Raw genomic sequence first — 17,689 nt, forward strand, 5'->3', positions numbered from 1 at the left:
AAATCTTCAGTGGGGTAGATACCCTTGAATCTGTGGGTAACATGAAGAAGGATCTAGCAAAAATTGAAGAATGGTCCTGAATTTGGCAGCTAAGATTTAATGCTAAAAAGTGCAGGGTCTTGCATTTGGGCTGCAAAAACCTGAGGAAACGGTAGAGTGTAGGGGGCGAAAAACTTTTGTGCATGAAAGAGGAGCAGGACTTGGGTGTGATCGTATGTGATGATCTTAAGATGACCAAACAGAAACGGTGACAGCAAAAGCTAGAAGGATGCTTGGGTGTGTAGGGAGAGGAATGGCCAGTAGGAAAAAAGAGGTGATGATGCCCCTGTATAAGACTCTGGTGAGACCTAATTTAGAATATTATGTACAATTCTGAAGATTGCACCTTCAAAATATATAAACAGGAGGGAGTTGGTCACTAAAATGGTCAGTGATCTTCATCATAAAGCATTTGGGGATAGACTTAAAGATCTCAATATGTATACTTTGGAAAAAAGACAGGAGAGGGGAGATATAATAGAGATGATTAAATACCTCCGTGGTATAAATGCACAGGAGATGAGTCTCTTTCAGTTGAAAGGAAGCTCTGGAATGGGGGGGGGGGGGGGGGGGGTGGCAGAGGATGTAGGTGAAAGGGGACAGACTCGCACATAACCTGAGGAAATACTTTTTCATGGAAAAAGTGAATTCGTGGAATGGCCTTTCGGAGGATGTGGTAGAGATGAAAACAGCATCTGAATTCAAGAATGCTGGGGACAAGTACATAAGAGCTCCATGGGAGAGGGAAGGGGTGGTAGATGGCATGGATGAGCAGATTGGATAGGCCACATGGTCTATCTGCCTTCATTTGTTTCTCTGTTAACCCCACATTAACCAGTTAGCATGCGGTAATGTGAACTTGCTGGCTGGATAATGCTTCCATGCCCATGCCACACCCCCCTCAAAAAATAACATGCAATTACTGTATGCCAAAAGGGAACTTGTTGCAAGATGCTTTAGTGCAACCTGTGATAAGCCTTTTTCGGCATGCTAAGCCCAAGTTAGGGCATAGTGCGCCTAAGTAAAAGGGGCCCTTTGACAGCTAAGCTTTGTTCCATTCTATCCACTTCATATTTCAAGATGGTCAGGTTTAGCTCTTTGCTATATACACCATTACCTGTAGTGAAGACATAATATCTGACCTGCAGGCATTCCCTGCAGCTTTCTCATATATAGCACTCTGCCTTACTATGTGCCACTTTTGCAAGGAACCTGGGAATTTGTCAAGCACATCCATAGCCCATATCTCCTCAGTAAAACAGCAGCTACTTGGGAAAACCTAGAGGACTGATGCTATTTGCACAGAAAAGACCGAAAACTGCTTGGGTAAATAGAGCCCCCCAAATCTGTGTCTCTTCCACGAAAGCCTGACTTGTTTATCCTGAGGTTCCCAAAGATAATCAGAAAGTGAATGTACTATTTAGACTGGGGAAAAGTGCCTGAAAACAAAAGAATACAGCAAGTTCTCTTAATTATATTTTTCAATATAAAATCTTTATTTGCTTTTTTTTTTTTGTAAATTAAGACATTGTTTCCTATTTAAAGCCTTAGCATGTTCTGATGACAGTGCAAATGTAGCATTTTTATTGAGTATATTTCCAAAACATGATATACTTCAGCATAACATTTCATAAATAGCATGCAAGATCACATTAGAAACCTGCACAATGATGCAATTTCTTCTGCATAAAGGAAACTGGTTAATATTCGGCAAACATTTTGGGCTCCTTTTACAAAGTGGTTCTACTGATTTGCTTGCACTGAATGCCAAGAAGCCCATGGGAATTGAATGAGCTTCTTTGCATTCAGCGCTGCTAATCAGTTGCAACACTTTGTAAAAAGAGCTCTTGATTTGGGAAGGCTCTGTTCCAGTTGTTCTAGAGAACAATTTTTTTTTTAAACCAGCCCCAGTTTTAAATGATATACTTTCAGTTTGCCCTCCTATTAATATCTGCAGACAGGTTACTGATCCGACCTGCTCCTGTATACAATTATCAAGTGTTTATTTAAAAACATTGCTCTTATAAATAAAGGGCCCTGTTTAATAAGGTGCACTGGTGTTTTTAGTGCATGCTAACCGTGCAGACGCCCATAAGAATATTACAGACATCTACACGGTTAGTATGCACTAATTCTTGGCGCGTGCTAAAAACTCTAGCGTCTTAGTAAACACGGCCCGACGTAAACAAAGTGAGTCCAATAAAACATTATTGAGATATGAAGTAGAATATGCAAACTATTTGATAAAAAAGAATTACGACTGAACACAATACACTGGAAAGACAATTAAGCATATGATCAGGATGAAAGGAAACTGAATGATCTGCATTATTTCCATGCTTCTTACCCCCAAACATACAAACATAAATGGAGAGATATTAAGAATCATTATAAAATCGTTTGGCAGATTCCTGGATTATAAAATTAACATCAATAAAAATATCAATTAAAAAATGAAAATACAAAGAATTTTGATTTTGTATCCTGTACGATCATAACAATACTTATGGCAGATTTCCAAATAATTAAAAAAAAAATTACTGATTAGCAAAGACTGTCCCTTCATTTAGGGGCCCTTTTACTAAGCTGTGCTAAAAAGTGGCCTGTGGTAGTTTTAGCACATGGCTTTCCCGTGCACTGAGGCCACATTTAACGTGGTAGTAAAATGGCTGTATTTTTTCCCCTGAATGGTCACGTGCTAATTTCCCAATTAGCGTGTGGCCATTAGTGCGGGAGCCCTTACCGCCATCTATTTAGTAAGTGCTAGGGGCTCCCACGCTAATCCGGCACTAATCGGTTGGCGTGTGGCAATACCCATACGCTAACCGATAAGTGCAGGGAAATGCTTATGCTCTGCCCATAAATACTAAAAAAATGAAACCTATGTTTTAGCTCAGTATTGGCACATGATGATCAGCGAACTACTGCTTGACATCTCAGCATGTCCCGTGGTAGTGTTTTTTGGTGCGTGGTAGGCACATGCTAGTGCCCTCTGCTGCTTAGTAAAAGGTCCCCTTACTAAGCTGCATTAATGCTTTCTCAGTGTGAGTTATGTGCATAGCTAGTAAATTGGCCCCTCTGAGAATAATGGGGCTTGTAGAGGCTCATTTTCAAAGCACTTACAAAGTTACTATGTAATCTGTGGAACTCTGTAAGTCTAAATGCTTTGAAATGAGACCCTTAATGTGTTAAAACTGCATTAACTCACATTAATACAGCTTAGTAAATGAAGACCACAGTGGATGTATAAATGTATGTGTTAATAATTAAGGTATTTGGTGTTCGTTAAGTTCCTTCATAGTTTGCTGTAGTAACACTCAGGGTCAGTTTACTAAGCTGCAGTATATTGTGGGACCTTCCCATGAGCTTAGCCTGATTGAACGCGGCATATTTTAGGTCTTTTTCTGTAGTTTTAATTGCAAGTTGTCCGTTAATGTTCCCTTTAGTACGTGGTACCTGCTAAAAATTAACACGGGAGGTGCAAAGTGTTCCTGTTTTAACTCTGCGTTATCCAGTTAGCACACGGTAATAATGCACTAGCCGGATAACAAAGGAACACCCACCTTTTGCCCATGACACGCCCCCTCCAAAAGTATCAAGCATCCTAGACTAAAAGTGGTGAAGACTGTGTTTAAAAAAAGACACTTAGGTGCCTAAAAATTTAGCGCTGAAAAACCCCCCTAAAGTTTGGCACGGTTTATAGAAGTAATGCTTAAGTGGACAGGTCACACGTAAATTTAGGTGCTGCCCTTTGGACCAACAAAACTGTGGTGCAAATGCTACACCCAAATTTATATGTGGAGCACCCATATTCTGTAATTACGTGTGTAACTCAAAACCATGCTCCAATTATTGGCACTAATTGGCTCATTATTCTATTGCCTATGCAAATTGGGGCCTTGCTTAAATTTGCACACGCAAATTTTGGTGACCTTTATAGAATCAGGGGGATAATGATCAATTCAATAAAGGGCGCTAAAAGTTAGGCGCCATAAACTGGGCTCTAGGCTAGTATTCTATAACAGCTCAGTTACGTGCTGAATCTGTTATAGACTTTAGAATGGTGTAAGTGTATGATAATGTGAACGTCCCCAACAGTTACTGCATTAAAGTTGTTGCTACCGTGCAGAAAAGTCCCATGTCAAGTTGTAGCAACTGCAAATTTTACCACACTTTAGTAAAAGGGCCCCTTGGTATTTTATTTAAATTAGATTTGGCCTGCCAGTCTCCCTCCCTCAACTATGCAATCTGCCACTGTAATGCCCACTCATAGACCGGGCATTTTCTTAGTGTTTCAGCTTATTGTATTGCAAAGAAACGGGGTCCCTTTCTTGTGGTTTTGATATGGTACATCACCCCATCTGTGGCTGAATACTAGATTATAATTTTTTTTTCCCAGTCCATTTTTATTTTATACTACTAAAATTAAGTGAATAGTCATTTTGTGTGGTAACTGAAATGGAAGCTTTGTGACTTTGGCGATTCTTAAAATCCTGAAAGAACTTAATGCTTAAGAAACAGATTTTCCATGAAACAGAAAAGTATTATGTTATTTTCTTTTCTATGTTTTGATTTATTTCTATTTATTACCTTTAAAAGTGGACTAACACAGCTACTACACCACTTTACCACGAAACAGAGAATGAGACAGACTGCACTGCAAGGTCTATGGAGCAGGGATACTTACCTTGTGCAAACCTGTGCACCAATGATACCATACAAGTTACAACGTCAATCTGTAAGGTCGATGTAAAAAAAGAAAAACAAACTTTTTGAACAGGCAGTGTTTTGTTTTAAAATTATCTCAACTAAGTGAGTTTGCAGCATTCAGTATTACTAAGTCCCTTAAAAGACCAAAGACTTCCCGCCTGGAGCAGAGGTTCAGAGCTCAATGCAATTAACTACCAGACAGCACCAAAATGTCTTGATCCATGAGGTGTTGAAGGGTTCCCTAGTTTTCATATATGTTTGGAAGGACACTTGTACTGTAATATCATTGTGCCAGGAATGTGGGTCACGCTGTAATACTTTCACCCAGTAGTGAGGTCCAAACAGCCTGAAATATACAATGTCCCCCTCCAGGTATACTCCATAAGTAACTCCACAGTAGGACTTGATACCTACGTACAGCGTAACAGGCAGTTAAGGTCCTTGGCAGTGGAATCGATCAACTGGAGGTGGGGAATGGGAAATGTGTTCCAGAGATTTACCCTGTAGAAAGCGGTGATTGTGGCTTGCTGCTTGAAGGCAACACCAGCAACAGCAGCCTGCCTTTAGACTCTCAGGCTTTGGAACTCAATGGTAGATACATTGAACAATGTGTGACCAGTTACCATTGTCGGCAAGCATTCCAGAGCTTTTCTACCTGCCCAGGGAGCCTCCTCAGTTCTTGTTGTCTTTCAAGGACAACTGTTGCACAGCACTTCACCCAGCATGATGGCTCACTGTACTTCCACAACCAAAAGCAATGGATGGAGCGGAGGAACGAACAACCTAATGGTTAGTGCAGTGGCCTGAGAACGAGGGGAACAGAGTTGAACTCCCATTATAATTCCTTATGACACTGGGCAAGTCATTTAACCCTCCCCAGGTACAAAATTTGTACCTGTACACAATATGTAAACCGCTTTTGATTGTAACCACAGAAAGGTGGTATATCAAATCCCATCCCCTTTCCATATATCCGAGTTCTAAAATGTAACACACTCATTCGTGCTAGCAAAGGGGAGCATTGTATATTCCATACACCCTGGAGTCTCTTACGCCACATACGTAAAGTTCTTAAAACATCAAAAATAAGTAATACATTTTTAAAAGGCATTTCCCCCCCTAAAATCAAAATCATACTGTTCTGGGATTCCTGCTACCTCCTTTTTTTTTTTTCATACTGTAAGGCCATTCCAATTGCTTCTGGTTCAGTTAGGAGTACAGCACAGCTACACGGTAATGACACAAGCATCAGAGTAATCCAATCATTAGTCAGTGCAATGGTGGCCATAAATCTTTCACCATTAGTTCAAAACGCATTTACAGGAGGTCTGTGTCAGCAAGAGTGTCTCAAAGCCGTTTCCTGCTGAAGCCTTAGTTTTGGACTGCATCTTAGACCGTCATAGTAAAATCAGTGCCAGCCAACCAAGTATTTAACTGAATCTTTGTTACTTGATTTTCGTTCTCGCCATACCTGTAGAAAACAATGATACAAAACAAAATGAGAAAGAGGAAAAGCTCTCTGTTCAGCTGCCTCTAAAAGACGCTTCATTAAGAAACTGGTACATACATGTGCCTGCAGGAAAACCTGGCCTGGACCTAATGGAGAGCCAGAGATCTCAGTATTCAAGAGAGTAGCTTTGGGAATTTGTTCCTCAGATCCAGGCCTTGCCTGACCCTTGCATGGTGCCACAAGAGGGTTTTTCATCACTGTCAAGGCTCTGTATTTGGCTAACACCAATATATTTGAATAATTATATAAAACTCAATTATATTCATTGCTGGCTCCTCTCCAACCCTGGCAATAAATTCCATTTTTTATCCAGGGATGTATGCAAGATTATTCTTTTTCATACAGTCTGGGTCTTTTCATGAAATGCCCTCAAGCTTCCAGCACTCACTGGACCCATATTCTCATCTGCACTAGCTTTTTCTTTAGCAATTCTCAAAATATGTGCTTCAACTTATGGCATTAGGTTTCCCAAACCTGTCCCGGGCTCCCCCAAAGCCGGTGAATTTTCAGGCTATTCACAAGGAGTCTACAGCAGATAAATATGCATACAATGGAAACTCGAAACGTGGTAATTTGTCACGCATATGGATGTCCTGAAAACTTTACTGGCTGGAGGGTCCCCAAGAGAAGCCCTGGTATGGGCTGTCAGTGCTTATCAGTAATAATATTCACCCTTCTCCTAAAATGAAAAGTGCATTGGTTTATTCACAAGCTGAATTTTGTGAGCATTTCATTTATTCAGCACAATGCCTCAGCTGCAGAAGTGAATGAAATGCTCACAAAATCCAGCTTGTGACTTACTTCATCATAGATACTGGGGCAAGTATGGTGGATGCGAGGTTCCATCCTAGGAACATTTCATCCAACATTCAAAGCAATTTAGCTGACCGTTGACCAGTTAAATCACTTGGTTGGGCTAGCCACTAAATTTCAGTGGCACTTAACCGGTTAAGTGCTGCTGAAATTCACGGTTAGCTCCTAACTCAAAGCCGGCTATGTTGGGAGCATTCCAGAGGCAGAGTCAGCACACGTCCTCTTAAGTGCTGATATTCAGCCCTTAAATGGCCAGGTTTAAGGGACCTCAAAAAAGTCTGTCCTGTTTTTTTGTGCTACTCCATTGACATAAGCAGCTGTACGTTAGCCGGCCCCAAAATAACTGGATATTCAAAGCTAAAGCCCGGACAGGACCTGGCTTTGAATATCCTGGAATAACTGTTGGTGGTGAGCAAAACACTCACTGCCACCGGCTGAATATCAGGCCCATCCTGTCTTGAGTATACTTTTATGCCCACCTCTGAATTTCACAGTCTGAATTGTCTTGTCTGAAGATCTATGGAATTGAAACAATTCAGGGTCATCCTATGTGGCTGTCTGAGATGGTTACAACTGTACACTTTCATGTGGAAAGTTCCTATTTCAGTTGCCAGATCACCCGCAGGTTGACCTGGGCTAGAGATGCCATGGAGGTAGCATTCTTAGCCTTCCTGGGAGGAAGGAAAGTTGTGGCCATTGAATAACTGATAGATGACTGATTAGAGGCTCATAGTGACCAGATTCTGGAGACAGCCAGACCCAGTATCCTCCAGCCCAGGCCCATCAACAGGACCAGTTTAACACTAGGCAAACTAAGCAGTCACCTATGCAGCAGCCTCTGGGGGGGGGGGGGGGGGTTGCAACGAGCAGCTGCGGTCAAAAATAGGTCCAGATGGCCACAAACTCTAACAGGCTGATATTCAGCCCACGGGAAGCAGGCCAGCTAAGTCCCGCGTTAGGTGGTGAGCCTGGATATTCAGTGCTGGGCCATTTCTAGGACCTGAACTTGAATATCTGTTTTTTTTTTGGGTCACTTTAAACTTAACCGGTCAAGTTAATATTCAGCGCTGGCCAGTTAAGTTTATAGCGGGCAAAGATAGGACAACTATTTAGGTGGTCTGTTTTGGCTGCTAAACTTTGCAGGCGAAGCACTGAATATTCATGGTTATGCCGCACTATGCGCTATTCAGTGGAGATAACCACATTGAATATTCCTGGCTGATTAAGCAGCGCTGAATATCATCCCATAAGAGCTGTCAAGGCATGCAAGGAGGGTGGGCAATTTTCAAAAAGCCCAATTTTGCATTTGTAAAGTATTGTTCTGGTGGAGTGGTGTTACCGTGATCATGACTAGTTTAATTAGCAGGATCTCTGGTGGCCATGGCTCTTGGGTTGGGGGTTGCAAAGTTGAAGGGCATCTAACACTCTTGCACTGGCCTTTCTTGTTGATCTAATGGCCTAACCAAGAGACTGGGAGAGCAGAGAAGGGATATGAAACAAGGGAAAAATTCCCAGGCAGTGGGAATGAAAGCTAAGGACACCATTTCCAGCCTGGTTCCAATTGAGCAGGGAGAGGCAGAAGCAGGAGATGGTGGAACTTCTCCCTCCCCCCCACCCACAATTTCTCTCTCTCTCTCACACACACTGCTGGATTTTAAACATATGCCATCAGAAGTTATTTTACTATGTTGCTACAGAAAAAAGCACAATTCACCCAAACTGAATTTAAAAACAAATTATAACTAAAAGTTATTTGGTGATTTTAGTCAATAAAAATAACTGCATCCCTCTGGGCTCAGAGATCCTGCATGCCTCTGAAAACTCCACAGCTCAGCCGCTGGTCCGTTCCTGCCCACTTCATACTTCTCCTTCAATTGCGGCTCCATCTCTTCCTCTGGAGGGCTGGGGGGCAGCTTCATGTGTATCGGGGGGGGGGGGGGGGGGGGGGGAGACCAAGGACAGGGAAGAGAAGGACCCGGGGAAAGACAAGACATGCCCACAGCCTGGAGATCAGAGTGCAGAGACCGCAGTGCTGAAGTGTGGGAGGAAGTCAGTGCCACTGCTTCCCTCATGCCCTCTTTCCTGGTGGTGGCAGAGTCTCGGCTCTACGAAGCAGCTCTTTCCCTCGCAGCCCCTGGGGAGGTGAAATTTGCACGGGAGGGGTGGGGAAAGGACCAGATATTGCTCTGGGGAAGGGGGAATGTTGCAGGATCTTTCCTTTTTCTTTCTTGGTGGTGATGGCGGCAGGAGATTGGAGGTCTCAAACTCTTGGGAGACACTGGGGAGCTGTGGCAGCGATCAAAAAAAAATTGAAAAAAAAAAGCCACCCACAACTTTCAAACACACAGCTTGTATGCGTGTATGAAATCCGTGGGTAGCACACTGAGCATGTGCAAAGCAGCCATGCTTAGTGATTGTTCTGTGCATGTGCAGCTTAGTGACTGGCTTTTTCCCTACGAGCTGCTCACTGATTTTGCGAGCAGCTCATTTGCATGCGATTTCGTTTGAGAATCGCTCGCTATTTCTACCTCGGTAATTTTTACTGAGTTGGAAATAGCTAGCGGTTCTTTCTGGGACCTTTTGTGCATCGGCCCCTCAGTGTGTTGTTTATGAGTGCATCTGTACTCGTGGTACAGAACATTAAGGAAGTGTCTATGGTGGCTCCTCCTCCTGCACATCCCCAATACTTTTGATATGAAGTAGATTTTAGTTGCTCAGCACAAAAACATTTGCCCTTATACAACTGTTGCTATTCATCAATACCTTAAGCCGACAAGCACATTTTAAAAATATTATATCCAGACATAAAGACCAGTATGTTAAACTTCAATCAAGGACACCGCAGACCGAAAGTGAGTAAGAAAGCAAAGGAGTTATAGGTGACAGCTCTACCCCAATATTGAGTAACCTTCTTCAATGGTTCCAGGAAGGGAAATTTGTGTTGTATTCAGCACCCCAAATCATTTTGAGAAGCTGACATCTATGGAAGTAGCAGCATTGGCCAATTCCACTCACTTTCCCCTGGATTCTACATATGGCAACTAAAGTTAGGCACACAATTTTGGCCATGCTGCCAAATTGGCCATGGAACTTAATTAACATGCCAATTGATGCTGATAATTGGCCACTAACAAGCAATTATCAACACTAATTAGAATTTATGCGCACAACTTGCTAAGCATATTCTGTAAAGTGGTGTATGTAAATTCTACCAGGTGGATCTCAAAAGGGGGCGTGGCCATGGGAGGGTCATAGATGTTCCTAAAACGTTTGTGCACTGATACAGAATACGCCCAATCTGCGCCTAAGTTAAGCACGGTTATTTACATCAAGTTTTTAGTGTAAATGGCCGCACCTAAATTTTAGTCACGGGGTTAGGTGCATTCTGTAAACCGCGCCAATTTTTTAGGTGCCATATATAGAATTCATCCCGTTATATGTAAGAGAAAACCTTTTTTAGAAAGGTCTGTTCAACATACGGAATCACAAAGCCATCAGAAAAGTAATGTGCGTCTTGGTTTAGGAGTCTTCAGAGCTGCATACAGATGGCCATTTCTGGATTGATCTTTCTCTATCCTTGTGTTGACGAGGCACATTGCCCAGTACCACATTTTACTTCTCATTCCTCCCACAAAAAAGTTGTTATGGTTGCTATTCACAAATTGCCCCAAGGTGAGCTTTTCTGAAACCTTAAATCATAACTGCAGGACTTTGCAGTGCCGTAGCGAGGGCGGCTGACACCCGAGGCGGTTCGCCGGTGTGCACCCCCCCGGGTGTAGCACGGCGCCCCCCCCTTCGGCGCCCCCCCTCCCCCCCGGAGCGCATTCTTTCAAGTAAGGGGCGGGCGGGCGAGCGAGAGGGCCGATCCGCCCCCGAGTGCAAGTCGCTGGGAGCTGCGTCGGCTCCGCTGGTCCCCTGCTCTCTCTGCCCCGGAACAGGAAGTAACCTGTTCTGGGGCAGAGGGAGCAGGGAACCAGCGGAGCCGACAGCCCCCCCCAGCGGCGTGCACCCGGGGCGGACTGCCCCACATTCCTACGCCACTGGGACTTTGCTTACTGGAGGGCCAGAAACAAGTTTGCAGGACCGGCCTAAACACTAGGCAAGACTAGACAGTCATCTACGGTGACAGAGTTGGAGGGGGAGGGGGCACAGCAAAAAGCAGCTAAAGTCAAATCACAACAGTAAATTCTGACAGCCACCAAGCTCAAAGAAGCTTCAATGCTTACCTGTACCTGCAAACATAGTTTAATATTTAAAAACATGATATTCAATTATGTGTTTTTATAGAATTGTTGTAGTGCGACTATGATTGTAGAGTTTAATCATCAAAAAATCTTGGAGGGGGGAGCCAAGTGGGCGGGGGGGGGGGGGGAGGAATGTAAGGATGAAATTTTGCCTAGGTTGCCCAATACTCTTGCACCAGCCCTGCAGGCTTGGGTTTCTGTAACCAAGCTGTGCAAATTAATCTGGTTCTCAGCTCACAGGTAAACAGATATGCCTGATGAATATTCATAGTTCATATCAGAAAACCAGGCATATCTGCAAATCTGGAGGAGTGGCCTAGTGGTTAGAGCACCAGTCTTGCAATCCAGAGGTGGCAGGTTCAAATCCCACTGCTGATCCTTGTGATCTTGGGCAAGACACTTAACCCTCCATTGCCTCAGGTACAAACTTAGATTGTGAGCCCTCCTGGGACAGAGAAATATCCAGTGTACCTCAACGTGACTCACCTTGAGCTACTACTGAAAAAGGTGTGAGCAAAATCTAAATAAATAAATGGTTGTGCTCCTCTGCCCTGCACAGGTAGCATTTACATTTAATGTTTTAAAATATATTCATAGCATGTAGGCAAGTTTAAAATGTATTCATAGCATGTAGCTAAGCCTTACATACAAAGTGATGTATCGTGAACTCATTAAGACTGTCTGTCTTTGAAGATGGAAACAAAGAGGAACCTCCGGAGCTCAAGAATTCTTCACACTCTTTCAAAAGCAAGGCACTTCTTAGGATATAGGAAGCATATTCCAAAGTTTCCATTAAAATAAAATGTAACTAAGGGGCTCTTTTACGAAGGTGCATAGGCGCCTATGCGCATACAACGCATGTCAAATTGGAACTAGTGCCCGGCTACCATGTGCCCCGGGCGGTAATTCCATTTTTGACGCATGTCCAAAACACGTGGTAGAAATTTTGTATAGCGTGGTGCTTACCTGGCGGTAATTGGCAGTGTACGTACGCTGACGATTACCGCCTGGTTAACTTGCGAGACCTTACTGCTAAGTCAATGGGTAGTGGTAAGGTCTCATGCTGAAAATGGACCTGCACCAGTTTTAATTTTGCTGCACATCCATTTTTTTGGCCACGAAAAAAATAGGCCTTTTTTGCAGGTGCACTGAAAAATGGACCTGCAAGCATCCAAAACATGTGCCTACACCAGCACAGTCCATTTTTTCGGCGTGCCGTACTAAAACGGCCCCCTAAATATCTTCTTGTGAAGAATGTTGAGGAATACTGTTTCAAATTCTATGTGCCACTATGAATCCCTGTATTTGCCCCACATAGCAGCCTAAAAACAAAACCCAGATCCAGCGAGAGCGAGAAAGTAAAGCAGAAAACCAAAAGCTGGTTGGCAGAAGCTACTTAAGAAGAAAACTTCAAAGATGGAAAAAGAGAGAATTTTTGCATGTATGTTTTTGTATTCCCCTTTGCAGAGGAAACAAACAGTAGCCGTCACTCGAGATGCCACTTTTAAAAGGCAGTGAGAACTTCCACCAGACTGGTTTTAATTTTAAAGGCAAGAAAAAGAGCAAGGAGGTTAGCTGATATTGTTCCAGGAGGCACAACTGGGACGGCGCAGAAACCTCAACCACACACCAGAATACAACATTTGTTATTGTTAGATATTGAAACACAGGATTAGTTTCAGCGATCAAATTCTGGACAATGTCGTTTAGTGCAGTTAAAGTCCCAGAGGCTGTAATTAGTTCACACAAAGCGTCTCTCTATACTTACATACCTGTACCTCACTGTATCACACACCATTTTGGTCTATTACCTCCAGTATCAATCGCAACAGCTGTTGTTGAATGAAAAAAAGAAACTGTAATACAGCTTGTGGTGGGTAGTACAAATGTAACGTAGAGGCTCATTTTCAAAGCACTTAGACTTATAAAGTTCCATAGGGTACCATGGGGCTCATTTTCAAAGCACTTACAAAGTTATGTGACGAGGCGTATTTTCAAAGCACTTAGGGCAAGATGCATCAACAAAACATAAAACAACCGAAAACGTAAAAGTCATTACCATTTTAGAAAAAAAACGAAGGATGCACTAAAAATAAAAGACGCACATGTTCGGCGCCGTATTCAAACGTCGGATGCATGAAAGTATCGTTAATCTGGTGTAATCTCCGCCAGTGGTATAGGAAACGCATGCGCACAATCGCCAAACCTATGATATCACCTTGCCCGAAGACACCGCGCCACTCACCCCCGTTTCTCAATCAGCTGATATCGGAGAGTGCAGTTGAAAGCGTGCATCACAAAAATAGCCTTCCATTTTGGCCATTATTCACACCCAAATAATAAAAATGTCTTTTTTGGCCATGCTTCACAGTCAGCTAAGAGATCTGGAAGTCTCTGAGCCAATCACAGATTGGCTCAGAGACTTCCAGGTCTCTCAGCTGAGTGAAGCACGGCCAAAAAGGAAGTTTTTATTATTTGGCCAAATGGAAGGCTATTTTCGGCCAAAATGGAAGGCTATTTTTGTGATGCATGCTTTCCAACTGCACTCTCCGATATCAGCTGATTGAAAACCTGGCCAAAATGGAAGGCTATTTTTCTGATGGACGCTTTCAACTGCACTCTCCGATATCAGCTGATTGAAAAATGGGGAGGTGGGCGGCGTATATGACATACGTTTTTGACAATTTTTCGATCTAGCGCAGCCCCAACGAGAGGTACAACCTCTCATTAAATTTTCTGGTGATTTCCACCATTAAGGCAATCAGAAAAGGTTAGTGCATCTCATTACAATAGGGCTTCTGCACAATTTCCTCATCTGCATTCCGTTTTCGTTAGCTGCTACCGTCGTTGGAAAATGGCCTTTAGTGCATGCCACGGTTTAAAACTTGTTCGTTAAAGGCTCGTTTAGTTTAGTGCATCTTGCCCTTAGAGTTACAAAATTATGTAGTGACCTACGGAACTGTATGTCTAAGTGCTCTGAAAATGAGCCCCATACTAACTTATGGAACATTGTAAGTCTAAGAGCTTTGAAAATATGCCTGATATTGTCTTACACAGTTTCATGTTACACGCTACGAGGAAAGTGACTCAACTGCTAATTTCCATCAACTGCACAATTATTGGAATGGAAGGGTCAGAAACACATGGCAGAAGGGGAAATCTTTTTTTTTTTTTACATATCTGCCTTATGGGTAACTATTTAACAACTCTCTCTTCAGGATATGCTGCCCTCATTCTGCATAGGAAAATCAATAGGAGAGCATGGCAAAAGTGAATCATAGGGAAAAAACAACAACTTTGCTATATATATTTGAAAATGTTATTCTTTTTTAAATTAAAAGTATTAATATTGAGCAGTTACATAAGGAACATCTCGGCAAAGTAGACAGTGTAAAAAAATAACTTTTTATTATTATGGATGGAAGGGTTAATGTAATGGGCATGTCACAAGTCTGCTACAACAATAGCCAATTGAAACATTTTGCACCTCTTAAATCTGGTCATTTTTATGGAAAATTCTGTGTTTAAGTGTTTCTGAATGCATCTTGGGGACCTCTTTTCTTATATGCACTTCTTAATACAATGTAATATTGTAGTTTCCCAGCTCTACCTTTTTGGGAGGATTTTTTTTATGCTTTTCTTTTTTTTTTTTTTTTAGAAGTTGTCAAAACATTTCACATACTGTTATGAATGCAAGCAGGCATAATCCTCAACATGATTAGGGCTGTAGAAATCCAGAAGCCAAGTGAGGGGAAGCGTGCATTCATACTCTTTGGCTGGGCTAGGCAAGGCATTTACAAACACCCCGTGGTGTTCACATTTATACATAAATAACAGTCAAACACAGCGAAGATGACAATGAAATCACAAGCAGTCCCTCCCTGTCTCATCAGCTCGTAACCTTGGGGTTCTCTTTGAATCCTCTCTCTCTTTCTCTGCACATATCCAACAGACTGCTAAAACCTGTCATTTCTTTCTCTATATTATCAGCAAAATTCGTCCTTTCCTTTCTGAGCACACTACCAGAACCCTTATCCACACTCTTCTCACCTCTCGCTTAGCCTACTACAACTTGCTTCTCACAGGTCTCCCACTAAGCCATTTCTCTCCCTTTCAATCTGTTCAAAATTCTGCTGCACAACTTATATTCCGCCAGTGTTGCTATGCTCATATTAGCCCTCTCCTCAAGTCACTTCATTGGCTCCCTATCCGTTTCCGCATACAGTTCAAACTCCTCTTATTGGCTTACAAGTGCATTCACTCTGTAGCTCCTCAGTACCTCTCCGCTCTTATCTCTCCCTTCACTCCTCCCCAGGAACTCTGTTCATTGGGTAAATCTCTCTTATTTGTACCCTTTTGCTCCACTGCCAACTCCAGATTCTCTTTCTTTTATTTTGCTGCGCCGTAAACATGGAATAGACTTCCTGAGCCAGTATGTCAAGCCCCATCTCTGGCCGTCTTCAAATCTCGGCTGAAAGCCCACCTTTTTGATGCTGCTTTTAACTCCTAACCCCTATTCACCTGTACAGTACCCATGTCTGTTTTATCATTCCCACCTTAGTAATTCCCTTATCTCTTATTTGTCCTGTTTATCTGTCCTGAATAGATTGTAAGCTCTGTCAAGCAGGGACATCTCTTCATGTTCAAGTGTACAACGCTGCATACGTTTAGTAGTGCTATAAAACTGATAAATAGTAGTAGTAGTGATTGATCTTTAATCCAAACAAGACATGACTCGACATGGGCCAAAGTGTAAAGTTATGCATGCATTCTACATGTGGAAAATTCAGTAATATAGAAAAACCCCAACAAAAGTAAATCAAAATGCACTAAACACAAAAATACTCTCATTATACTCCTAGAAAAAGACGGATATCAGAGAGATAAACATAATAACAACAATAAATGTTTTGATAGTTGAGTCCTCAGTGTAGAGATTCCAACTGAGATAAAGAGACAATGCTCTTCTCAGATGCACAGCCGTATGAGATAATATTCACTACCATAGCTGAAACCATCATCGGACACAACTGTGTGCTTTAATAGTGAAAGTGCACCAAAATAAAAGTGCAGTAACAATGATGGCTAAAGTTAACAAATCTCTCTGAAATCTTGTCAATATGAATTAATTGCCAAGTCTCTGTACGCTGTGACCATGCTAGTTCATGATAATAGACAATGTTCATTGATCAGCCAGTCAAACTTTACAAAACACTTTTGTAAAGTTTGACTGGCTGATCAATGAAAACTTATCTTGGCGATAATGCAAGTCCACAAACGGGTTCTACAGAGCTCCGTTTCAGAAGCCTCGCCTTCACCAGGAACTCCTGGATTGAACTTTCAGATCAGAATGTCTGTACATGGAAACACACTGCTCTTCAAGAAGAAACAATAACAGTGAAATACAGCGAAGATGACAATGAAATCACAAGCAGTCATTTTGGTGCTGATTCAACTTTAATCCAAACAAGACACAACTCGACACGGGCCTATGTTTCGACCACCTGGCCTGCCTCAGGAGTCCAATCTTGTAAAAGATGTTATACACGAATCACTACACACCAAAGGCAGTATTAGACAAAAGATGTCGACAAGAGCACAGCTGTCACTTGTGCTTCAATGAAACAGCAGGTCCAGAGTTTGTAGAGCGCTAGTAGAAGCATGAGTGATAGCCATACTCTTGTTGACATCTTTTGTCCGATACCGCCTTTTAGTGTGTAGTGATCTGTGTACAACATCTTTTACAAGATTGGACTCCTGAAGCAGGCCAGGTGGTCGAAACACAGGCCCGTGTCGAGTTGTGTCTTGTTTGGATTAAAGTTGAATCAGCACCAAAATGACTGCTTGTGATTTCATTGTCATCTTCGCTGTATTTCACTGTTATTGTTTCTTCTTGAAGAGCAGTGTGTTCCATGTACAGACATTCTGATCTGAAAGTTCAATCCAGGAGTTCCTGGTGAAGGCGAGGCTTCTGAAACGGAGCTCTGTAGAACCCGTTTGTGGACTTGCATTATCGCCAAGATAAGTTTTCATTGATCAGCCAGTCAAACTTTACAAAAGTGTTTTGTAAAGTTTGACTGGCTGATCAATGAACATTGTCTATTATCATGAACTAGCATGGTCACAGCATACAGAGACTTGGCATTTAATTCATATTGACAAGATTTCAGAGAGATTTGTTAACTTTAGCCATCATTGTTACTGCACTTTTATTTTGGTGCACTTTCACTATTAAAGCACACAGTTGTGTCCGATGATGGTTTCAGCTGTGGTAGTGAATATTATCTCATACGGCTGTGCATCTGAGAAGAGCATTGTCTCTTTATCTCAGTTGGAATCTCTACACTGAGAACTCAACTATCAAAACATTTAT

At 42.3% G+C, this 17,689-nt stretch overlaps 1 protein-coding gene across 1 annotated transcript in view; it reads right to left on the reverse strand.

Annotated features, from left to right (window-relative positions):
• Positions 1 to 2,122: 2,122 nt before the first annotated feature.
• LOC115477492 (inverted formin-2-like) overlaps positions 2,123 to 17,689 on the reverse strand; it is a 50,930-nt gene continuing 35,363 nt past the window's right edge. The window contains 2 exon segments of the mRNA XM_030214403.1: positions 2,123 to 6,220; positions 13,089 to 13,148. Coding sequence (XP_030070263.1) covers positions 13,096 to 13,148 — 53 coding nt within the window. The 3' untranslated portion in view covers positions 2,123 to 6,220; positions 13,089 to 13,095.

The sequence above is a fragment of the Microcaecilia unicolor genome, chromosome 9 (assembly GCF_901765095.1).
Source record: "Microcaecilia unicolor chromosome 9, aMicUni1.1, whole genome shotgun sequence".
In the NCBI taxonomy this organism is placed as follows: domain Eukaryota; kingdom Metazoa; phylum Chordata; class Amphibia; order Gymnophiona; family Siphonopidae; genus Microcaecilia; species Microcaecilia unicolor.